At 48.0% G+C, this 24657-nt stretch overlaps 1 protein-coding gene and 1 long non-coding RNA gene across 2 annotated transcripts in view; one reads left to right on the top strand and one right to left on the bottom strand.

Annotated features, from left to right (window-relative positions):
* Positions 1 to 24657, bottom strand: part of LOC310756012 — a 58945-nt gene that overhangs the window by 32796 nt on the left and 1492 nt on the right. The window lies entirely within an intron of this gene.
* MIP (major intrinsic protein of lens fiber) lies at positions 11365 to 24391 on the top strand. Its single transcript, XM_083599499.1, has 4 exons — positions 11365 to 11795; positions 19076 to 19240; positions 20759 to 20839; positions 24007 to 24391. Exons 1-4 carry the CDS (start codon positions 11436 to 11438, stop codon positions 24190 to 24192), a joined length of 792 nt encoding a protein of 263 aa, XP_083455625.1. The 5' UTR covers positions 11365 to 11435; the 3' UTR covers positions 24193 to 24391.

The raw sequence follows: 24657 nt of genomic DNA, 5'->3' as shown, positions 1-24657 counted from the left end.
CCGAGGATCAAAGGGCTGTCAGCAAGTTCAATGGGGGAAATTGAGAAACACGTCTTGGAAGCTGTTTGACTTCCAAGGCGTGTTCAAAAACGGAAGCATTCACTTCCATATTTTCAGTGTTTGGCTTCTAAAACGTTCCACTGTATAGTTACTTATCTCCTTGGCTCGGGGGTTGCAAAATGCCCATCAACTTTGGGGGACCATGGCCCTCTCAATATTTTTTTGAAGGGACCTTTGCCCTTAGGAGTTGGCTCCTCTGGTCCACAGCCACTAGGCCATACTGTACCTTGCAGCACAAGTAAACTTAAGAATCCCAGAAGTTTGGCTATAATAGGAGGATCCCCAGGATAAGGTAAGGGGATGTAAATGTGTTTGCTGGGATTAAGGGCTACTGTAGAGCATGGATAGGCAAACTAAGTCCCGGCGGCCGAATCTGGCCCAATTGCCTTCTAAATCCGGCCCACAGACGGTGTGGGAATCAGCATGAGTAGAATGTGTTATTTTATTTAAAATGCATCTCTGGGTTATTTTTGGGGGCATAGGAATTCGTTCATTATTTTTCTTCAAAATATAGTCCGGCCCCCCACAAGCTCAGAGGGACAGTGGACTGGCCGTCTGCTGAAAAAGTTTGCAGACCCCTGCTCTAGAGCCTGGGAGTGATCTGGCTTTGGTTTCAGATGATGGAACCATTATGGGGACTGGAAGGAATGACAGTTCAGCTAAAATTAGGCTGTCATACACACCAGAGGTTTCTTGTTCCTCAGTCTGAAGCCCATGACATGAAAGTGATGGCAGGTTCTCCTGACTGAAGTCAATACAAGTACATTCCCCTCCGCATGAATCGACACATCTCAAATCGACCTTGTGAATGGTCTTGATCTCAACATAGCATAACTTGCTGCAACCTACCTTTTGGAAGGATTTTCTCCCCGAGCAAATGAAAGTACATTTCAAGATGTGCAAATCCAGTGGGAGGGAAATGCCCAACAACATCATCAGAAATTACCGCTCAGAAAATAGGTTTAGACTGCTGCAGAAAACTTTGTTTCCCCACTATGGCTTTTCATTTCCTAGCTGTGTATTTACAGAGCAAGTTACACTGGGGTGGGGAGGGATAAACCTCGCAGCTCTACTAGTGGAATGGCAGTGGTATCGAACACACATGCATGGCTTGGGAAGGGAAAACATGTCACCAAGAAAGACATAAACAGTGTAAAAATGGAGTCCCTGGAAACAGGGAGCCCAGCACAAGAGGATAAGCCAAGGGCATGCCTGTCATTTGCCGCATCTCAACGCACAAGAAACACAGGCAACAAGGCCAAGGGAACCCTGTGGCAAGGCCTAATAAAGCAAAGAAAAACACACAGGGAACACCACTGGTTCAAACGTAAGCAGACACTTTAAAAAAGACATAATTCCAGGCTGCAGCAATAAGCAAGCAAAGGAACCCAGTGGTTAATCTGCAAAGCATGAGCAAACATGCTCAGCAGCAGGGACGGCTCAGTTGGTCTCAAGTTTGTGGGTTCAAGCCCTACACTGGGCAAAAGAGTCCTTCATTGCATGGGATTAGATGACCCTCGTGGTCCCTTCCAACTCTATGATTCTTTGAGGAAGCTTTTGGTTCAAATCCACACCTTGGCTTTCTATTTTTACCCTTCCCCAGTTGCTATGGAACAGGAGATGATCAGAACGCTTGTGGAGACACATGAAGACATCTGTGTATTGGCCAGGAAGGTCCAGGACAACGGAGGGCAGAGAGGGGATGGGGCAAGGAGTGCTTGGCTCTCAAAAGTCAGAAATATCCCCACTCTGGCTATCACCCCCTGGCTGGTGAGGAGTGATGCATCACGTACTGACAGGAGGACACAGGGCCCATGTCACTGCAGAAACCACTACCACACAACACAGTTGGCTGGAGGGAACCCACACTTTTCAACAGGGTCCCTGGCATTACAACCAGGGCCCCAGAGTGGCTGTGAAACATGCATTTGGGAAGCTGAAGATGCGTTGACGGCATCTTAACCACACAAGAAGATGGCAAGGTTGAGAAAGGGTGCGTCGTGGTGTAGTGGTTAAGAGCGGTGGACTCGTAATCTGGTGAACCAGGTTTGATTCCCCGCTCCTCCACATGCAGCTGCTGGCTGACCTTGGGCTAGTCACATTTCTCTGAAGTCTCTCACCCTCACTCACCTCACAGAGTGTTTGTTGTGGGGGAAGAAGGGAAAGGAGATTGTTAGCCGCTTTGAGACTCCTTAAGGGCAGTGAAAGGTTGAATATCAAGTCCAAACTCTTCTTCTTCTGTGGGGCTTGGATAGGATGCTCCTGAAACGAGTTCTTAGCAATGCATCAGATCCAGGATCTACATGTCATTGTAGTCCAGGGATGCACCACTAAGAGTCCCTTAGGGACTATGGGGAAAATACGAAGCAGCCACAGGGGGAAGGATGCAGAGGCAGCAGCCACGGGCATCAGACTGCTGGATTGAGGTGAGCAAGCAGGTGGAGGAGCTGAAGAACAGGTGAGCATGGGCAGCAGGGCGCTGGGCATGCCAGAGCTGTTGGGGACAGGGGACACTGTGCCCAGGATTTGCTGGGCTGGTTTCAATGAACACAGCTGCTCAGAGACATTTGCTGCTCAGTCGCACTGTCAGGAGAGAGCCAGCAATAAATCACACAGTGTAAGTGAAGTTAACTCTTTATTGGAAGAAACAGGAACTGCTCAGGAACTGCTAGGCCTAAACAGCACAGCAACTCTTCTTCGGTAAGTCTTGCCCCTATGAAGCAGTTGTGGAAACTGAAGGTCTCCACCTTCCCGCAGCTGCATAAGTCTCCTCTCCTGGGTCTTTGTTTCTCTCATTTCATACCTCTCCTGGTCCTGTGCATAGCTGTCAACTTACAGATTTGAAAATAAGGGACCAGCAGCCTCGAAAATAAGGGATCAGCAGCCAAAACAAGGGATTTTAGTCAACCAGCTGAAATATGAAGTTAAAAGGGATCAGATAATTTGGGAGAGCAGTGCCGGTTTTTAGCCCTTCGTTTCCAGAGATTGCTGCTCAAGACACCAGCTGATGAAACACTGCAATTAAATAACTACAAGCAGCAACCACTTTTTGCGCAAAATGAAGTCCAAGCTACGAAGATGCTGCTGCAGTTCTGTATCTTTTCTCTCATGCTCCATCTGCAGCTCTCAGTTCCATCAGGCGGGGCAGGAGGAAGGGGGGGGGGGGGAAATAGCGCCCGAAGTAAACCCGCAGATCAGATCATCTATGCTAGTCTACCACTACAAATCTATGGGAGAAGCACTTGCGGTCCTTCTTCCGCTTTCCCCCTCCATGGTTAGCCCTTGGAACACCTGCCCGCGCCTCTGCCTCCTCCTCCTCTCTCTGAACTGCTTTCTCTATGGTTGCCCTCACTCTCCTCTCAAGGCTCCTCAGCAATTCATAGGGCGCGCCAGGCTGCCCATCTCATTCAGGTCCTTCAGCGGTGCAGCCGCAGTATGGCCTAGCGGGAGCGGCGGCGGCGGCAGCAGGCAGAGGGGAGGCCCCAGGCAGAGAAGCTCAGTTTGGCGGCCGCGAGGAGGATGGCGGCGGAAGGGCCTGAGGCTCCCGCCAGTCCCGGCAGGGAGGGGCTCCCGGGGGCCAAGGCTGGTGAGAGGAGGCCGGGGGAGAGGGGCCGGGCAGTCAAGCAACACAGTTGGAGCCTCCCTCCTCCCTGACCGGCAGGGAGGGAGGGAGAGCAGCTGCTTCCTTTGAAACCCGGGAAATTTAAAGGAGATCATCAATAAGGGACAGCAACGGGACACGGCGCTGGGATAAAGGAGTTTCCCGCCAAATAAGGGACGGTTGACAGCTATGGTCCTGTGAGACCACCGGGGAGGGGAGCTTGTTGCAGCAGGAGGGGGAGACACCCTGTCTTCTTTACCAGCCTGATTCATCTCTGCCTCTTGGCCGCTCTCCTCTCTTATTTCTGATTCTGGACTTCTTTCTGCCATGGACTCTCTCTTCTCACTAAACCCTGTTGCCTCTTCAGCTTCGAACACCTCCTCCCAGTCTGCTCCGTCTTCTCCCTCTGACGACTCAAAGTTGTCCCACCACCAATCCCCAGGCTCTGAGCCTTCTTCCCTTGGAGGTTCTCCAGCTGGTCGTCCCCCCCTGCCATTCTTCTGTGTCCAACCAATCCATGACAACCGCCAGCAGGAGACAACCACCACATGCTCCCAGGGCAACTGTTGGACTTGCAAGCACATCCTGATGACATCCTTGCCAAGGGCAGCATCAGTTGGTGCTGGACTGTCTGCTACGTGCAAGGAGACTGGCAGCTCTGTAGGGAACATCTGGCTGCGTGCTGGCCAGTGCTGGGGGAGACTGGGTGGGCCTCTCTCATGATCTGTGCTGCAGAAGGGAATATTTTTGGGGCAGTTTACAGTACATAGGTATGAAAGCGATTTAAATGCAAGTAAGATGCGGGTGGCACTGTGGGTTAAACCACAGAGCCTAGGACTTGCCGATCAGAAGGTCGGCGGTTCGAATCCCCACGACGGGGTGAGCTCCCGTTGCTCAGTCCTAGCTCCTGCCAACCTAGCAGTTTGAAAGCACGTCAAAGTGCAAGTAGATAAATAGGTACCACTCTGGCGGGAAGGTAAACGGCGTTTCCGTGCGCTGCTCTGGTTCTCCAGAAGCAGCTTAGTTATGCTGGCCACATAACCTGGAAGCTGTACGCCGGCTCCCTCGGCCAATAAAGCGAGATGAGTGCCGCAACCCCAGAGTCAGTCACAACTGGACCTAATGGTCAGGGGTCCCTTTACTTTATCTTTACCTTAAGACATTAAACCATAACCAAAGCAACAGAAGATGCAGAAACAAAACTCACTGTACCCCTGGTCCAAAGTTAAAACAGATATTTAAAGAGAGAACATTATTAATATTATTAGTACAGTGGTACCTCAGGTTACAGACGCTTCAGGTTACAGACTCCACTAACCCAGAAATAGTACCTTGGGTTAAGAACTTTGCTTCAGGATGAGAACAGAAATCGCATGGCGGTGGCGCAGTGGCAGCAGGAGGCCCCATTAGCTAAAGTGGTACCTCAGGTTAAGAACAGTTTCAGGTTAAGAACGGACCTCCAGAACGAATTAAGTTCTTAACCTGAGCAACCACTGTATTAATATACTCCCTATACCCACAGGTCTCAGGTGGTTCACAGGTTAAAATTGCAATATAAAAACACAAAATATATAATCAAAAGAAAAACAGAAACAACCACCGCCCAGGTCTTCTGGCAAAGACTCAGGCGGTATAAGCTATTTAAGTTATGCTTGGTGCAGACTGCCTAGCCGTTTGTCAGACGGCAGTGGATCCAACCACCACAGCAGGACGCCATGAACGGATAAGACAAGGAAAAGTTCTTACCAACTGCTTTTTATTCTATATTCACAGAGAGAGGCTTGGAAATGCAGTCTCTTGGAATAATGGCGTTGCCACGAGTGAGTCTCCACCCCCTTCCTCTCTCCCCTCCCTCTCTCCGTTCATGCACCATCACTACGGGTGCTGAGAAATGCCCTCTGCCTCTGAGCTTTCTGCTCTCCTACTTTCAATGCTCTCCGGGTTCTGGGAGGGGGGGTCTGGAATGCTTTCTAAAGACACTGTGTCCGTCAGCTGCCTCCCCTTCTGGTGCTCCTTCTTCTTCCTCCTCTCCCATTATTTCCCCTCGTCTGCCTCTGAGCTGTGATCTCCCTCAAACCCCTGTTGTAATTCTGAACTGTCTTCTTCTCTGGAAGGGTCAGGCTGGGGAGGTGGTCTCCACCATTCCTCCTCTGCCCAGTCCCTGACACCTTTGCCAGCAGAGCTTATCTGCATACTGGATGCAGCACCTCCCTTGTGTGATCTGAAAGGCAAGAATCATAGAGTTGGAAGGGACCCCAAGGGTCATCTAGTCCAATCTCTGGCAATGCAGGAAGAAGAGTGTTAGAGCGATAGAGTGGAAGAAGAAGAAAACAAGTTTTCCACATTTGGTAAAGAAAGTGGGGCATGGAAAATGGCAATAGGGGTTATATGTTGCAGGAAGTGTCATGCCCTCCCCTCTTTTCCACCTGTGTGAGATGCTCTGTTTGGTACCCCAGTTACTGGAAGTGGACGGGAGCTTACCAGCATGGGGGGGGGGGAGGATGGATGTCTCTCCTGTGTGGGAGGGATAGCACTCCTTTCCTGCTGTTGTGAGGGGAGTAATATGGGCCAGACATATGACATATGACAAAGTGTGGCAAGGGAGGCCCTCACAGCACAGGTGTACTTTATAGTGAGGCTGAGGCTTCCGGTTCCGCTCTGCCTTAATGGAGGCAGCCCCCACAGCAGCAGAAAATCATTGGCAAAGGAAGAACAAGGATGATTGAGGGTAATTATCCTTGCAAATTCCTTCCAGGGATGGGGGGAAATGAGCTTCACTTGCAGTTCATCTCGGTACCTGGCTCTCGCTCTGGCATGGAATGCAGGGGGGCAGAGAGGCGCTGAGTGCAAAAGCACATCGCCTGTCAAAAACTCTCCAATGCTGCCATTAAGCAGCAGAGGTTCTCCTGTTAATTAGAGCTTAATTAGACTAAAGTACAGGCACGTGCTAGAAGAGGTGAGATCACAAACTGTCGAACAAACCAACTGCAAGAACTCGAGATAAGATTTAATTCGGTGCAAAAGAAGGTGGGGGGAGGGGAGCCTACGGTTTCTTTATCTAAAGTTTTCTTCTCTACATTCATGATTTGGCAATCCTCCTCTGAAGGTTAGTTCAAATTATATTTGTAAAGGTTCACAATAGAAACTTAGAGCTGACTCTTCCCCATCCTTTATTATTTACGAAGTGAACTGAAAAATGCTAAGAGGACTTGGGATTTAATTTAATTGGAAGTATAATTGCTCATATATCTTCAGTTGGAAGGAAGGATGAAAGGAGTCTATGAACTACCAAGGAATTTATAAGGCACAGTGGCATATTGTACGTTGCCCGCGCCCGAGGCCATGCAGAGGGGTGCTAGGGAGGGAAACAGTTGGAGTACGCATGCGCATTCAAGCATCCGTGTCACCGAGGAGATCGCAGCCGCAGATGTAAGAATAGAAGGAGTCGTTCCGTTGTCTGGAGAGGTCACTTCCTGTATTGCATGGAGATAAAGAACAACACAACTTTTAGAAGGAATCTGAAGGCTTTTTAAGTTTGACATTTTATTATGTTTTTATGTGTGCTGAAAGCCGCCAACAGTAGCTTTGGCAACACAGCCAGATAGATGGGGTATAAATAAAATAAAATATAATATAATATAAAATAAAATTTGAATGGAGCCCAGCAACGGAAGTGCACAGCTGTATTTTTTTTTTAAATAATTTTTATTAACTGGCCAATCACATCAAATTAAATCACATCGCATAAATTCCAAATTACAAAGCCAAATTTTTAAATTTTGTTTGGGGAACCCATACTTCAAGATCCAAAGGGGGATTCAGATCATCTTCTTATTACTGCGTTAATGTCCAAATCAGTCCCAATCAGTCCAGACAAAGTTCATAATTCTATCCAGTCTTATCTTGGTGTTTCCACATCATATCTTGTTCATATAATTTCTATTTTTCCTTTACGATCTCTTCTGTTAGTCTCCTTAAGCCGATAAGCAAAATAATAATCCTGTATGGATTTCCCGTTCCTCCATTAAGTCCAGATGGTTTCCATATATCTCCTTCGTAGATAGCATCGCTCTTTCCATCATAAATTTGGCATTTGTCGCTCTTAAGTCCCACCGAGGAGTTGATCCACGATATATAAACAACTCTATTTCTCTCTTTCTCCTCCCAGACCCAAGAGCTCCAACAATGCCTCCCAAAATGGTGACGGCATTTTTAACTGCGTCATTCCAAAACTCTTAGCTTTCCAGCTTCATCTTGAAACATTGCTTTGGTTCAAAAGTTTATCTCCACACAGCCTTAAATCCACAGCTTAAGTCCTTAGTTTCTGACTCATTAGGGGAGGGGATTCTTGTTAAATCACATAAGAAAAAGGAAGGCAGGTTTTTTCCCCCCTCCCCCCTCAGTCATACCGTATCTTGATGTATCTTCTCATATTTTATTCTTGTCTTGTTATCAGAGATCTCTTCTGTCAGCAGTCTTTACTCCCCCTTTTTCCTTGAAGCATGTGCAATTTATCTCATCCAAATTGTTTCTTTTGAAGATGCTTGCAACTAGCGGCGCGAATCAGGGACGGCGTCCAGGAGTGCCGGAATCCCACAGGAGGGCTTTGTGCCTAGTGCCCCCACCCCCACAAATTCGGGGGTGGTATAGGGCACAGCAGGCAAGGGCCGTCCCCCCCCCCCACAATCCTGGGGGTGTTAAGGAGGCTAATTACCCCCATCATAGCCTCCAAATTACCTCGTGTGGGTCGGAGAGATGTTATTGTCAGCCATCTTCCGATGCGCCACCTAGTGGCCCCCGGAAGTGCACAGCTGTATTGAGGCAGCTCCAGGTGTTGAAATTTTGTGCCCTTAACAATTTTACGTCCAGGGCAACCACCCCTGTGCCCCCTATTCCACACCACTGCTGGTGCAGAGTTGGCAGTGTGCCCAAGTTCCTACTTGTCTCGCCAGAGCCAGTGCCTGCTCTAGTTATCTCCCGCTTGGACTACTGCAATGCGCTCTATGTGGTGCTACCTTTGAAGGTGACCCGGAAACTGCAATTAATCCAGAATGCGGCAGCTGGACTGGTGACTGGGAGTGGCCGCAGGGACCACATAACACTGGCTCCCAGTACGTTTCCGAGCACCATTCAAAGTGTTGGTGCTGACCTTTACAGCCCTAAACGGCCTCAGTCCTGTATACCTGAAGGAGCGTCTCCACCCCCATCATTCAGCCCAGACACTGAGATCCAGCGCCGAGGGCCTTCTGGCGGTTCCCTCATTGCGAGAAGTGAGGTTACAGGGAACGAGACAGAGGGCCTTCTCGGTAGTGGCGCCCACCCTGTGGAACACCCTCCCTTCAGATGTGAAGGAAATAAGCAGCTATCCTATCTTTAAAAGACATCTGAAGGCAGCCCTGTTCGGGGAAGTTTTTAATATTTAATGCTGTACTGTTTTTAACATTTGATTGGGAGCCGCCCAGAGTGGCTGGGGAGACTCAGTCAGATGGGCGGGGTATAAATTATTATTATTATTATTATTATTATTATTATTATTATTATTATTACTTGTGTTGTGAGGTCAGGCTGTATTATGCAAAGTGCTTCCTTTTTGTTCAAAGTGCCCTCATGCCAATGTTCCCAAATGTGCATGACATGACGCCAGGGGCATATTACCTCATGCCAGGCATCCTGCATACAATTTGTGGCCTCCCTGTGTGTGGTTTATATACTGAGGTGTGTGATTAGGTGCTGAGCTGCACTGTATCCTATGCTCTGACATGGCGATGTAGGCTGCATGGCCATTAACATGGGGGTGGCCACTGTGATTACCTCACCCCCAAAGTCAAGAGGAAATCTAGGTCTTGGGCTGGTGTAAAGCTCTCTCACTGACAGTGATGTAGCCATGGCTCGAAGGGGTATAGGATCAAGCCAACCTGGTATTGTCCATATAGTTTTGGACTACATCTGGAGGGCACTAGGTTGCCTTGGACGCGGGTGGCGCTGTGGGTTAAACCGCAGATCCTAGGACTTGCCGATCAGAAGGTCAGTGGTTCAAATCCCCACGACGGGGTGAGCTCCCGTTGCTCGGTCCCTGCTCCTGCCAACCTAGCAGTTTAAAAGCACATCAAAGTGCAAGTAGATAAATAGGTACCACTCCGGCGGGAAGGTAAACAGCGTTTCCGTGCGCTGCTCTGGTTCACCAGAAGCGGCTTAGTCATGCTGGCCACATGACCCGGAAGCTGTACTCTGGCTCCCTCGGGCCAATAAAGCGAGATGAGCGCCGCAACCCCAGAGTCGGTCATGACTAGAGCTAATGGTCAGGGGTCCCTTTACCTTTAGGTTGCCTTAGATCAGGGTTTCCCAGCTGATGTTGGACTACAACTCCCATCATCCCTAGCCAGTAGGACAAGTGGCTATGGATGATGGGAACTGTAGTCCAAAAACTGCTGGAGACCCAAGTTTAGATTAGGCTTAGATTCAGCAAAGTGCTCCTCCCCGTGCCACTCCTTTCCTGCTCATGACTCCGCCCTGTCTTAGCTGTTCCGCCAGTGAATATTCACTGGTGTGTCTCGGGCATTCCTCTCATATATTTTGTGTGTGTGGTGGCGGGACCTTTTGCACTCTGCTGATGCTGCAGGGCTTCTGCTGAATCCTGTAGCTCCTCTATCGATGCATTTTCAGCATAGGATTGCTGCCTCAAATCAGTTAAAAATAGGTATATCACCATATGTTCTTCTTTAAAGTGGCAACGGTTTCCTGGTGTCTAAACAATGCATCCAGGTATATTACGGCTTGGAGAAGAATTTCAAACACACGGCTTGGAGATGAACAAAATCGGAGGTGCATTTCAGACAAATTAAGCGTTGGTTATATCCATATTGACTCAAATGGGAGGTTTATGATTACCTCACCCACTGCAATCCCTGGGATTTAAAAATGCTAAGATTTGATTGGATTACGCAATGTAACAATGCCATTAGCCAGTACGGAGGTAGGATCAGCTAAAAATCCAGTTTTAATATGTGATGAACAAATCACAGAATAAATATTTCAGCCCCAGCGTGGATACAGGTCATACCTACCTTCTGAGAGCTATCTCTTTCTCTTCTTCTTCTGTGACAGAAAGTTGCAGGATTCTTGTTGTGGCAAGAAAAGAACTCAGTCTGGGTATGGGGATCTGAAGGCCAGGGTCTTCCTATGGGGAAATTTGACACCATCAGATCAGGAGCATATCCACAAAGAGACACAGATGTGATTTGACAGCAGTAGTTTCCGAAGGTACGCAGCAGAGATCTGGAAAAAAAATCCGTTAAAATTGTGATGCATTTAGGAAGAGGGTGTAGGCTTTCTTGTACCAGTATAACACAAGCCTGTCTTTCAGTTGTTGAGTGGATGCTACACGGCCTAAAAATGACCTCACCCGATGGCATACTCTTCAGGGATCGTGTTGCTTGGGCAACTTTAACCTACTTTGGCTCCTATGATAGCATTTGTGCAAAAAGATAACCGTCATTCCCTCTCTGCTCCCTCTCTGGCTGTCTCCTTGTGTACCCCTGAGCCTTTTTTATAAGCACCACCGCAGCTTCCCAGGCCAGGCAGGGAAGAGTTAAGAGACCCCAATCAGTTGAACTCCGTTCCCACCTCCTGGGCTGGGCTAGGGAGCCTTATAAAGCTCACAGCCGCAGTAGAAAGCAGTGGGCTTAGGTGGAGCTCAGCAGCAGCAGCAGAGAGGAGCTTGGAGACTGCCCTGCTGCCGCTGCGCACCGCACCTCCACCGCCGTCCTGCCTCACCATGTGGGAGGCGCGTTCCTCCTCCTTCTGGAGGGCTGTCTTTGCCGAGTTCTTCGGCACCATGTTCTATGTCTTTTTCGGCCTGGGGGCCTCGCTACGCTGGGTGGTCGGCCCCCTGAACGTTCTGCTGGTGGCCTTGGCTTTCGGCTTGGTGGCGGCCACTATGGTGCAGTCTCTAGGCCACGTGAGCGGAGCGCACATCAACCCAGCCGTCACCATGGCCTTCCTGCTGGGCTCGCAGCTCTCCCTGTTCCGCGCCGTCTTCTACATGGTTGCCCAGCTGCTGGGAGGAGTGGCCGGCGCAGCCGTGCTTTACGGAGTCACGCCAGCAGCGTTGCGGGGTAACCTGGCACTCAACACGGTAACTGGATCATGCAGAGGGCGTTTGAGGAGGGTGGCACCCTTATAATCTAAACATCCACAAGGTCGTATTGCTGCATGCGAGAGCTCCACTGAAGGATTGCATAGTGGGGGGTTTTTAATTCTGAGTTATTAGGGGCAATCCCAGGGGTGCTAGAAGGAGGAGAGGGATTCTTAACATCTCATAAGGAGTCTTGAGTCCCAAGATCTAGGAAGAATACAATCCACTAGCATAGGGCCTGGAGCCAGACTCTACATGCATTTGTGGGAGATGCAGGAGACATTTGTCTCAGCTGTTATCTTTGATTGACAGCTTGTCAGCTTGACTTTGGCTTCATAACTGGGTGGCACCCAGATGTCAGAAGATGATCTGAATGCATAGCCGTGTGTGTGTGTGTGTGTGTGTGTGTGTGTGTGTGTGTACTGTGAGGGAAGAGAGCAGGATCACAAAGGAATGCGAGACAGGAATATTTGAGGATGATTGTGTAATGAAGACAGCATAGTGGGATTTAATAAGTGTCGGCTTGGGCTATACGTAGGTTTTCCACGCATCAAGCTAACAAACGCCTTTGTGGCTTCTGCCAGCTGGATGAGTGCCATGCATGTGAACTTTGTTAACTGCCAGACACAATGCAGAAGAGCAATCTTGTAGCCAATTGTTTGCATTTAAGAAAAAAAGCCAACTTATCCCTTAGGCGTGAAAAGGCCTGTCATCTGTTGAAGCCCACACCTAACTAATCTGCTGGTTTTATAATGATTCTATCTTTATTTCAAGATCAAGCATAACTTAGCTTCTTGGGAGGATGTCTTGTCGATTGTAGCTCACAAAGAGCCCAATCCTAAATACGTTTACTTAGTCAGAAGTATGTCCCGCTGAGTTAAACAGGATTTGCACTGCGGTAGGTTTTCATAAAATTTAAGCCTGTGCCCGTAATGAACACCTCCCATTGTTTCATGGGCTGTGGGTTGTTCCTCTCAAAACTCCCTCAACCATATGTGATCTGATAGCTCAGTTCATTCTCCTAACAGAACGGTTTAAAGTAAACCCAGAATTACTAGTTGCTTTTTCGGCATCCCGCTGTCTCGGGAGCCAATGGAGGAATGTGGTATATGTTAGGTAATAACCGACTACATGACTTTTCCTTTATGGGGTTGACAGCAGAACTGCCAAACAAGCTGGCAGATGACCATAGCTGAAATTTAAATTTTCCAAATCAATTTTGTATCAAGTAGTCCTTCTCCTTTCTTAAATTTAGATGCTTCCGCCTCAGAGATGTTGGTTTGATGCCAGATGTTCAGATTTGTTGCTCTGCCAGTTGGTGTGATTTAGGCTTCCCTAGAAACATGTCTGGATTGTCAGAATTTACACTTCCTTCAGAAATTATCTGAATCTGTTCTTTTGTTGTTGTTGTTTAGTCATTTAGTCGTGTCCGACTCTTCGTGACCCCAGGGACCAGAGCACGCCAGGCACTCCTGTCTTCTACTGCCTCCCGCAGTTTGGTCAGATTCATGTTTGTAGCTGTGAGAACACTGTCCAACCATCTCGTCCTCTGTCGTCCCCTTCTCCTTGTGCCCTCCATCTTTCCCAACATCAGGGTCTTTTCCAGGGAGTCGTCTCTTCTCATGAGGTGGCCAAAGTATTGGAGCCTCAGCTTCACAATATGTCCTTCCAGTGAGCGCTCAGGGCTGATTTCCTTAAGAATGGAGAGGTTTGATCTTTTTGCAGTCCATGGGACTCTCAAGAGTCTCCTCCAGCACCATAATTCAATCTGTTCTAGGCCAGTCTAAAGGATTTTGGCTCTGGTTTGTTTTTTTTTAATGCGGTGCTTCACAGCTTCAGCTGGAGACATTTGATTCAGGTAGGGCTGGGATGAAGTTTGGGATAACTAAGCTAAAGACGTCAAGAACTGGTAATTATGCTTAAAATAGGCTAGCTTAAATTTTTGTCCACTCAAAGAAAGCAAAAGCATCTACAGCAACAAAGATAAAGAGATGAGTCTAGGGATTTAAGATCTACCAAAAAACCCCATAAAGTAAGAGTGTGTATACAAACAAACAATTAACATTTGCAGAGCATTTTTTCTCCACTAGGTTGAACCTACCTTCCCCCAAGCTTTGTTGCATGAAGGTCAGACATAAATTCCTAATGGAGATGCAGTCATGATTTCAAATTCCCCTTTTCTCCAGGGAGGCTGCTGGTTGTTTAAAAGAAATAGAATGTTTATCCAAACACTTTTTGGGTGTGTTGAAGGAGAAATAGCAGATTCAGCGCTGGCACCTAGAGCCTGGGGCAACTGCTAGGCAGGGATCACCACTAACACCCCCCCCTCAGGGGACGATGGGTGGGGCAAAACACTTTATTTTTCATGGTCCTGTATGGTCAGTGGCACCAAGTGCCTAACTCTAGCTGCCATTTAAATTTTCCACAATGTCCCTGGTGGACATGATGGAAAAATAAAACCAAGGTCCAACCCAGGCTTGACAGATAATTCAAAGCAGTCCTAGCCTTCTTAGCTAGGGCAGGGGGGCAGGGAATTGTGCTTGTGGGTTTAATTAAGTGCCCCCTTACCACCACCCCTGCAAATAATTCAAGGATGGAGGATGATGAGAAAATTGAAGAGAGCTACTGTGGTACCTCGGGTTACAGATGCTTCAGGTGACAGATGCTTCAGGTTACAGACTCCACTAACCCAGAAATAGTACCTCGGGTTAAGAACTTTGCTTCAGGATGACAACAGAAATCGCATGGCGGTGGCGCAGTGGCAGCGGGAGGCCCCATTAGCTAAAGTGGTACCTCAGGTTAAGAACAGTTTCAGGTTAAGAACGGACCTCCGGAACAAATTAAGTACAGTGGTACCTCGGGTTACATACACTTCAGGTTACAGACTCCACTAACCCAGAAATAGTACCTTGGGTTAAGAACTTTGCTTCAGAAATCGCATGGCAGCAGCGGGAGGCCCCATTAGCTAAAGTGGTGCCTCAGGTTAAGAACAGTTTCAGGTTAAGAACGGACCTCCAGAACGAATTAAGTTCTTAACCTGAGGTACCACTGTATTTAGGCTTATGTCGCCCTTAGCCTAAGTCCAAGCAGGCAGCAAGGTGGGGGTGGGGTGGGGTGGTAAAAAGAGAAACAAAAACGGGGGGTGGGGGTGTTTTCTCTCTTTTGGCTCTGCCACTTGCCACTTGTTTTGGGCTCTGGTTTCTGCAGATGGCTTTGGTTTTCCCCTGACAGATCACAGGAGGAAAAGTTCCCAATTCCTGCTGCAGCACATAGCTTGGCACACTTGCTAAATTAATTTCAAGGGAGGCAGTGTGGTGCAGTGGTTGGACCAGAACCTATTATCACTCGAGCCACAAAGCTCAGGAGATAACACTTGCTTGCAGCCACCCTCTCTCCTCTTCTTTTTTCTTTTTTCTTTCTTTGTCTTTATCTTTGTCTTTTTATTATTAGCAAAATCATACATACGTAACCGATAAACACATAAAAAGAAGAGAAGAAGAAAAAGAAGGGGGGAGAAAAAAGAAAAATTAAAAAGAAAATAAAGAAAAAAATAACGATATCAAAATGACATCTTAAACAATAAGAATACCTATCTACTGATAAGTACTGTTGAATATAATTCAAACCTATATTGATATTTATTGTATATTCTAACCTTCAGTTTGGATTGAATCCCTTTACCATTTATTATGTTATTGACTTCCTTCTGCCTCTTTACGGTTTTGGTTCAATTTTTCCTGTTTTATACCCCGTGTTTAATTATTTATCCTCATCTTGGAATGAATAAAAGATATTTCCCTATTTGCAGAGTTATTCAAAGCACAGCCAAGTCTTAATATTGGAACCTTGTTTCATCAAATACTTGTTAAAACATTCCCATTCTTTTTTAACTTTGTCTGTTGATTTATTTCTTATTGACTCTGTAATTTTCGCGAGTTCCAAGTACTCGCATATTTTTAGCTGCCATTCCTCTCTTGATGAAATATCCGCTCTCTCTCTTCTTAGTCTATCCCATAGAGTGGAGATTAGTCTGAACTTCTTGGAATAAGATGGAATATATACAGTGGTACCTCGGGTTAAGTACTTAATTCGTTCTGGAGGTCCGTTCTTAACCTGAAACTGTTCTTAACCTGAAGCATCACTTTAGCTAATGGGGCCTCCTGCTGCTGCTGTGCCGCCGGAGCACGATTTCTGTTCTCATTCTGAAGCAAAGTTCTTAACCTGAAGCACTATTTCTGGGTTAGCGGAGTCTGTAACCTGAAGCGTATGTAACCCGAGGTACCACTGTAATATAATATCACTCTTTGTCCAAGGGCATTCTTATCTGATCCCTGCTTCTTCCACACAGTGGTCTCAATTTGCATAGGCTGTTTTATAGTGGGGTGTCAGGGAACTGCCATCGGCTCAGAGGCGAGAGGTGAAAGGGCAGCTGGGTTACAGGGAGCCTCCAAAGATCGTGAGAAGCAGCACTTCCTCCACGGAGGAGGGAAGCCCCGCCTCTAGTGGGGAAGGGATGCAGGGCTCGGAGGATGCAAGAGAGAGCCAAGACACTGTGCATGAGCAAAGCGGGGGGGAGGCAGGTCCCCCTTTAGCCACACCCTCTCTGTGCAGTAGGTTTACTGTCAGGGACTCAGGAGCAGGAGCACTGGGGAAAGAGGAAATGGAGAGCGAAGGGGAAGAATCCGAGGGCAGCGTAGGGGAGTATGACAGTGGCCCGAGAGATTCCATGAGCTTCTCCAGCGAATCAGAAGATTCCCAGAAGGGGGCGCCGATGGTCAGGGCAAGGGGGGTCCCAGGGGGGACGCACCAGAAACAAGGAGCCAGAGGGGAACCCCAAAGCAGCAGTGGGGGATCGGGACCAGTTTCCCCACCAGAGCGTAGTGGGGAGGAAGAGTCACATGTGTCAGGGCCAGCTTCTCCTCCAGCGGGGAGAGAGAGTGAGTCAGGGCTGACCACGCCTCCAACGGAGGGGAGGTCAGTTGCAGCTAGCCCCCCCAGAGGGGGAAGCAGTGACAGCAGCAGCAGTGAAACGGTCAGGAGAAAAGTTACCGGCTGGGTGCGCGCGCCAAGTTCAAATGTACAGGCGCGGGGAACAGCAGGAGACCCGGATGGGGAACCAGCTCCTAAAGCCTACCGGAGGGAGGGGGAAGGCTCAGGGGACTCAGCGTCAGAAGAGTCTAGAAAGGGCGAGACCCCAACGGCCAGGCGGAACCAGAGGCGGAAGGAACAGAGGAAGAGGTGGAGTAAGGCTAGAGTCTTAAATTGGTGTCTGGGGGGAGGAGACTCAGACGGAGCATCAGCGGTCTGACAGTTGAGACGTAGAGCTGCGCGCTGCGGCTCTGGAAGTGAAACTGAACTTCAATAAAGACTTTTGTACTTAACAACGAAGCAGCGTTGGTCCTTTGTGAGCTGGGACCTTGGGTAGCTCTGACATTTACGCATAGAGAGGGGAGGCATTGGATGGGGGTCAAGAGACTACTCTGCTGGGGAAAGTTCAAGGACCGCCCACTCTCAGATTCTGCTAGTGACTGAGCAAGACATGGAATTGAGACGTTCTGCACTGTAAATGTTTTTGCAGCAATAATAAACCCTTTGAAAAGACCAGTGGGGATCTTGCCTGTTCGCTCTCGAGCAACCACGCCGGTAGGCATAACATGGGGGGGGGTGTTGTTAGAAGTTTGTGGGTGCCAGACTCCCCTGTGGGTGCCAGACTCCCTGTGCTATGAGTTTCAGGCTCCCTCATGTTATTAGTTTCTGGGTGCCAGACACTGAACCTCTGGATTCAGCAATTGTTAAAATATTAAGCCAGGCTAGTTTCCCAATGAGGAAATTGCCTGTGGTGATGGGCCATTAGGAAAGCTCTGTGCCAGATGGCAAATAGGAAGGGGCCCTCCCTCAACTCAGAGTTAGTTAGAAGACAAAAGCCAAAGTTTAGAGGCTTTAGAGTTGGCCGGGGTGTGACCTGGAGGATAAAGGTTGCAGTCTGGTAAAGGCGGCAAGCTGGAAAACCATGGCTAATTTCTGTCCTGAAGCCACAGCTGCAGCTATTGGGAGAAGCAAGACCCACTTGGGGTGCCAATACTATGAACCCCTCCATCATAGGCGCAGGTTGTATATATGTGTAAATAAACCATATATCATAAAGACACCACAGTCTTCTCTGTGCCTCATTTCCCAAAGGAAACACAGACCCTGGGTAAACATGCCTGGAACCCCTGGAATCTTGCATCACTCAGAAATTGGGGTGGCATGCAGCAATATTGTCCTACTTTTGTGAGGGTATGAAGGGCTGGTGGTCAAATTAGATGGCCTTTTTGGGGGGTACCCACCAGCTGAATTATTCTGTATTTGCCTAGGGTGTTAAACCTAACCCAGAGTTATTCATACAGCCCTTGAAGAGTAAAAGCATATCATCATTAATGCATTTTAAGCAAGTAAAATAGTGTCTTAAACTATGTGGACTCTCACACTAATTGGAGTCTGAAGCTGAGAGACAGTGTCATGACTTGGACCTTTGCTTGGGCTTATGGTATACAGTGGTACCTCAGGTTACATACGCTTCAGGTTACAGACTCCGCTAACCCAGAAATATTACCTCGGGTTAAGTACTTTGCTTCAGGATGAGAGCAGAAATCGTGCTCCAGCGGCGCGGCAGCAGCAGGAGGCCCAATTAGCTAAAGTACGGACCTCCGGAACAAATTAAGTACTTAACCTGAGGTACCACTGTATACCTGAGACTTGTTGGGTAGGATTCTGTCACCACTCAGTTCTGGAAGGAACTGGAGAGAGACCAGCCACACTTATGAATGAGACTGGCATGTCTTTATATCAGTAGACCAGATCAAGTCAGTAATATTCCCTGGTACCCGCAAAGGCTTCCTGCTCACACTCGCTCATAAGTCTGAGCACGCCAGCGACTCTGTTCAGGCTTCCTGGTGCTTTTTTTAACCTACTTTTCTCCCTTACCTCCCTTCACTTCAGTTGCCTCGGTCAACTCCTTGCACCACTGGCACCAAGTCTGACAGACCGACCTCCGCATTGCCACCTGGTAAATGCTTTGCCCAAATCTCTACATCCAACTTTTGATGAGCTCCATAAATATTTGCTAGGCATGGAAAAGATGCCGTGAGAGTTGCCTTCAGTATTGTAAACGGCAAAGTTCTGGACGCCATGTCAATAAGCTTATTGTATGATCAGAACAGTAGCAGAGGAAGGAATGAGGTGTGGGCTTCTGTCGTTTCCTCATGGATCTGTCCTCCTTTGTGTCTCCCTGATTTCAGATACACCCCAGTGTAAACGTAAGCCAAGCTACAGTCGTGGAGATCTTCCTGACCTTACAGTTTGTCCTCTGCATCTTCGCCACCTATGACGAGAGACGTAACGGGCGCATGGGATCTGTAGCATTGGCTGTGGGATTCTCCCTCACTCTTGGACACCTCTTTGGGGTAATGACTCTGTGCAAGGTGCACAGGTGTGGTACCAGATGTAGCCTATTTGCACAGCAAGACAGGGCCAGATTACCTTCATATTAGCCATGCGTACTTCTATCTTGGTTCTGTGAACAGCCCCACACGTAGCGCTGTGCTGCCCTCCCCCATAGCTTTCAACTTACAGATTTGAAAATAAGGGACCAGCAGCCTCGAAAATAAGGGATCAGCAGGCAAAATAAGGGATTTTGCTTAGTTTATGAGTTCCATCGGCCCTTCCCCACCCGAGAGGGAGGGGGAGAGACTCTCGCCCACACCGCCCGCAAGCCCGGCATGAGGTGGTTGCGGCACCGCAGTGGCCGCTGAAGCGCCACCCTTCTGCGTCCCTCCCCATCCCATCCCCTCCTCTTCCTCCTCCCTCAGACCGCCGCCGCCTCCGGCTTCCCCTGGCAGTGCGGTGGAATCCTCGCAAGAGAGGGGCTGCCTGCCCGCCGCCACCCGTCTCCTCACGACGTGCCCCTGAGGGGGAAAATGGAGAGACGGAGATGCGGCAGCTCGTGCGCTCGCTCTCTCGAGGTGGAGGACCCCGAGCCGCTGCTTCCCTCCCGAGCCGGGCGAGCATGAAACCCGGGAAATTTAAGGGACATCATCAATCCGGGACAGCAGTGGGACACGGCACTGGGATAAGGGAGTTTCCCGCCAAATAAGGGACGATTGACAGCTATGCCCTCCCCATGCTTTAGCACAAACTCACTTTTCCATCAGTTTGCAATGCAACAGATCATGTTGGCTCCCTTGCTGTCGAGATTCCGGGGGCCTTTTCGCATGTGATCAAAAGGATTTCCCAATTTCGGAGTGGCCATATATGGGAGTACAAATAGAGCAATACTGTGACATTCAGAGTGAATCACAGCTGCTGGAAAAAGGGAAATATTATGGTGTTTGTCGACCGTCCATATCACTGCATTTTAGCAGAGGATGTGACAGAAAGCTACGGGATCATATAGAAATCCCACCAAGCCTTTAGCTGGAATGGGGAATAAATTCAATTCGATTCACATTTAAAGGCAAACACACATGATCTGCACTTTCTAAAATAATATGAAAACTGAAATGTAGCCATTCTTCAAAATGTGCAGTTCTCATAATTTTGCAATGAAGTTCTCTTTCCTAGTAATGTGTACAAATATGTATATCCTGGGGGTAGTGTTTGCATTGAAATGTACACACTAGTGAAAAAAAAACCATACAAAATGGCATTATATTCAGGAAACTTGCTTTGCAAAAATGTCTGCGTTGGACAAAATTTGCACTAAAATGTGGACAAAGTTCATTGAAGACACTAAAACCAACCAACCAGAAACTGATGTGCAAGAACTGACTTAAAGACTAAGAAAATGAGACACTGAAATTGACAGCTTGGTGCGGAGTCAGCCTTTAGAAAAGAAATTGGACCTGCTTGGGGTCCAGGGACATGGGGGTGCCTTATATACAGGGGGGAAACAGTTTCTCCATTCTAACCTTACTGTCTTGCAGATGTACTTCACAGGAGCTGGCATGAATCCTGCCCGATCCTTTGCCCCTGCTGTCATCACCCGCAATTTCACCAACCACTGGGTAAGGAGAGGGTTTGGGGGTAAGAAAGCAGGCTTATTCCTAATCAGGTGTGTAACAACATATCAAGCTAAGGGTTGCGGAGAAAGTTCTGAGCTGTTCAGGCCAGATTCCTCCAAGGCTTTATTTCACATATTCTAAAGACACCCCTCTTACCCAGCCAGATGGGCGGGGTGTGAATAAATAACTATATTATATTATTATTATTATTATTATTATTATTATTATTATTATTAAACCTCTCCCTGAAAATTCATCCTTCACAAAGGCAGTGCTGAGCAGTAGTAGATCTCTGCAGATGCAAAGCTTAGATTGGAGACGAGTTCAATTATTGTGTCTGGTTCAAAGGAGTATTTGGGTCAATGCACCCTAGAACTCTGTGTCACCCCAGATAAAATGAAGATAACCCAAACAGAAGATTCCCATGTCAATACCTTCATAGGGGAGCAGGTTATGGTGCCCCATGAATAATTTTAAACACAGTTGCCAATACTTAAAATAATACAAAGCTCTGAAGTGTCTGCCCTTAGTCTGTGCCAACTTTGTACCAGCTATTTTTCCTGGTTATATGCACTAATTAGGAGGACATCCTGGAATAGCTGGTGCAGCCCTAAACTAATATTGGGTGGTATCCATCATGTTTGTTCCTTCAAGGTTTCTGGAGAACTTGAAATAATTATTCTGCGTCTCTTTGCACATGTATATTAGACCCAAGAGCAATAATCCCAGGACCAGGAGGTACAAATAGAGGAGAAAGGAATTTGCCAACAGTATTGGTGCAGACACTTCCTTAGGAGAGAGACAGGCAATAATTCTTAAGAGAGTTGACATGATATATACATTGTTATGAGGAAAAAAACCTGCTCCTTTTCTCTTATGGGGTACCCAAGAGGCCATACAGAGTCCTTTTGTAGGTTCTCTATCGGTAGGAGAAAATAACAGAGACCAACCAGAGAATATTGAGAAGCAAAGCAGCTAGTAAGCCTGATATTTAATTAAAGCAGTTGAAACAGCAGTTGAAACAGCAGTTGAAAGAGGGGGGGGAGGGACCCTCAGCCATGTGCGTAAGCCCTTATATAGACATTTTAAATTGCCCGCTCTGGAGTCCAAGACCACCCCCAGAAACATCATACATATATCACAGAAGGGGTGTGGCCAAAAACCACCCCCTTAATACATCAGAGAAGGGGCGGAAATCTGGGTGTGTTGTTTCTTCCTGTCTGCCAGGTTACCTGATTGGATTACCCAGGCATCCTGGCCACTCTTTTGTTATGATAACTACTCAATTCCTGAACCCAGGTCACAAGTCACAGGTTCACACCCTATTCATATCTTAAATGTGCCCTTAAGACAGGATTTGTGAAAGAGACATTGGGGAGATTTCTCGTTTCCCTCAACCTTGCAGAGAAATATTTGAGGTCATTTTGGGAGAGAGAAAATGGTTTCAGGACTTTTCTGTGGGCTTCAGACATGTGGCTTACACATTTGTATGTGTTTGCTTGGTACATTTATGAACATCTCTGAAATAAACTAGGAGTCGAGAGTGGATTTCATGCTCTTTATTTATTCAGCTCATAGTGGTGAGGAGGAACGGAAGTTCCCCCAGAATGTCTGCTTTATATACATTATTTACACAGTGGGCCCCACGTGATTGGCTAATTCCGGGATTCACCTGTGGGCCAATCAGGTTGCAGATTCACTTCCACCTGGAGCTGGATTGGGTGGCTCCTGTGGACCAATCAGACTGCTGCATTCTGAATCCTATTGTTCTAGAACTATTCAGACTGCTGCATTTTGGATCCTATTCAACTCAGTACATACCAATCTATTTTATATATATAAGACCTTCAAATTCTTATAACAACATGCACCCTGTTCATTTGCCTCATGGTCACCTCTGCTATGGAAACAATGTGGGTTGCTAATATTCTCTACTTTAGAGACTGTGAGGTCATTCTTTTTGAATACACACCAATGTAAAAGTTCCTTTTGTGTAATAAACTAGCACAGCAAGTGAAACTGTTTTGTTTTGTTTCCCACACACAATCCTTCTGAAATTTGAAGTGGTATTGCTTCCAAACTCCACCACCTTGCTCTGCCAGCTTCGTAACTGTTATGTACTGAAGTTCTCACCCTGGGCCAGCAGGGGGATACTGTAGATAGTTCAGCAGCTTCCGAGGCTACGGCCTCCTCAATGGCTTTCTGCAGCATGAGGTCTGGCTTGGTGAGGAGACACCGTTGCAGACGGATGTCTCGGACCCCACAGACGGTTTGATTCATCAGGGTATCGTCTAAGTCTCGGAACTCACAGTGCATTGCAGCCTGTCGGAGAGCGGTGGTGTAGTTGTTGATTGACTCCCCCTCTCCCTGGTTCCGATGGTAGAACGCATGGCGGGCAGCAATCTTGGATGGCTTTGGCGCGTAGTGGTTGCGGAGCTTCTCTTTAATCATGTCCCATGGTGCTGCCTGGACTGCTACAGGTGCAACCAATGCTCGGGCCGTCTCAAGCACCTCAGGCCCACAGAGGCTGAGGAATAGGCCCCGCTTCTGCTCCTGTGATACTTCCGTCAGCTTGTTGGCTTGGAGGTAGCAGTCGAACCAAGCGAGGTAGGAGTCCCATGATTCAGAGGCTGGGGCAAACGGCAGTAGAGGCACGAGTGAAGCCATGGTTCCGATGCCGACGTGGAGGCGATGGATGGAACACTGTGCTCTAGCCAGCTCTGAATTGGTTCTGCTCCGTGATTTCGCTCAGTGTTTCAGCTCAGTGATTCAGCTCAGCTCAGAGAGTGGCCGCATCTGGCTGTGCTCTGGTGTCCATCAATCCCATCCTCGTCGCCAGTGTTAAGTTGTGGGTGAACATATCAGACGACACAGCGATTCTGCAAACAGCTCTTGTTTATTCACAGGCCAGAACAGAACTGAACTGAAGGGTTCAGCCAGCCTGCTTATATAGAGCTCCAGTACAACGTAACTGTAACAACTTTCTGTAACTATCCAATCACTGAACGTCACTTTCGATCCCTTATTTGCATATGTGGACCTGAACTATCTACAGTATCCCCCTGCTGGCCCAGGGTGGGAACTTCAGTACATAATAGTAACTGAAGCTCAAGAAGAGTTGTAAGTCTCACCGCTCCTCCTTTCTCTGTGCTTCCTCCTCTACTTTCTAGGTGTATTGGGTTGGACCAATCGTTGGCGGTGTGATGGGCGGCTTCCTCTACGACTTCATCCTCTTCCCCCGGATGCGCGGGGTCAAAGAGCGTATGTCTGTCCTCAAAGGCGACCGGCCAGCTGAGACCAGCGCCCCGCCAGAGCCTCCCGGGGAACCCGTTGAGCTGAAGACGCAAGCGCTATAAGCAGTGACCTTAGGGTGACAAAACCACAGCACACACACACACCCCTCCTCTGGGGATAGAGGGGGCAGAAACCACTGGCCCAGTATACAGACTGTTATTGCTCCTGGCCAGTAGGAAGCGGTGCCTTAGGAGACACAGATCCGAAGGGACAGTTTGTTATCCAGTCTCTCTCTCTCTTTCTCTCTCTTTTCAAACAAACGGGACGATGGAATGGGGAGAGCGGGTGGGTGGGGGAGATGGTGTCATTGCCTGATTTTTAAACACTTTCTTTTGCGGTGAGAAATCTTGAAAAAACGGCTTTAGGGGGAAAGGTGTAGGAGAACAATTCCTCCTGATCTCCCTGTTTGAATTCCTGCAAAACTCCAGAGTTGCTTCTATGTGTGTGTGTGCGTGTAACTGGACATGTGGAGTCCTTGCCACTTAGTGCTGGGTGTATGCATGAATGAGTGTGTGTGTGTGTGTGTA

Source organism: Podarcis filfolensis, assembly GCF_964270895.1.
Source record: "Podarcis filfolensis genome assembly, chromosome: 2".
Lineage (NCBI taxonomy): Eukaryota > Metazoa > Chordata > Lepidosauria > Squamata > Lacertidae > Podarcis > Podarcis filfolensis.
This window is presented reverse-complemented; position numbering and strand designations above follow the sequence as displayed.

Bases quoted from the DNA above. Each gene is read 5' to 3' on its own strand.
- MIP (XM_083599499.1), top strand. From the start codon at position 11,436: ATGTGGGAGGCGCGTTCCTCCTCCTTCTGGAGGGCTGTCTTTGCCGAG. The intron at 11,796-19,075 runs GTAACTGGATCA...CCCTGATTTCAG, and splicing joins GTAACCTGGCACTCAACACG to ATACACCCCAGTGTAAACGT. The intron at 20,840-24,006 runs GTAAGGAGAGGG...TCTACTTTCTAG, and splicing joins GCAATTTCACCAACCACTGG to GTGTATTGGGTTGGACCAAT.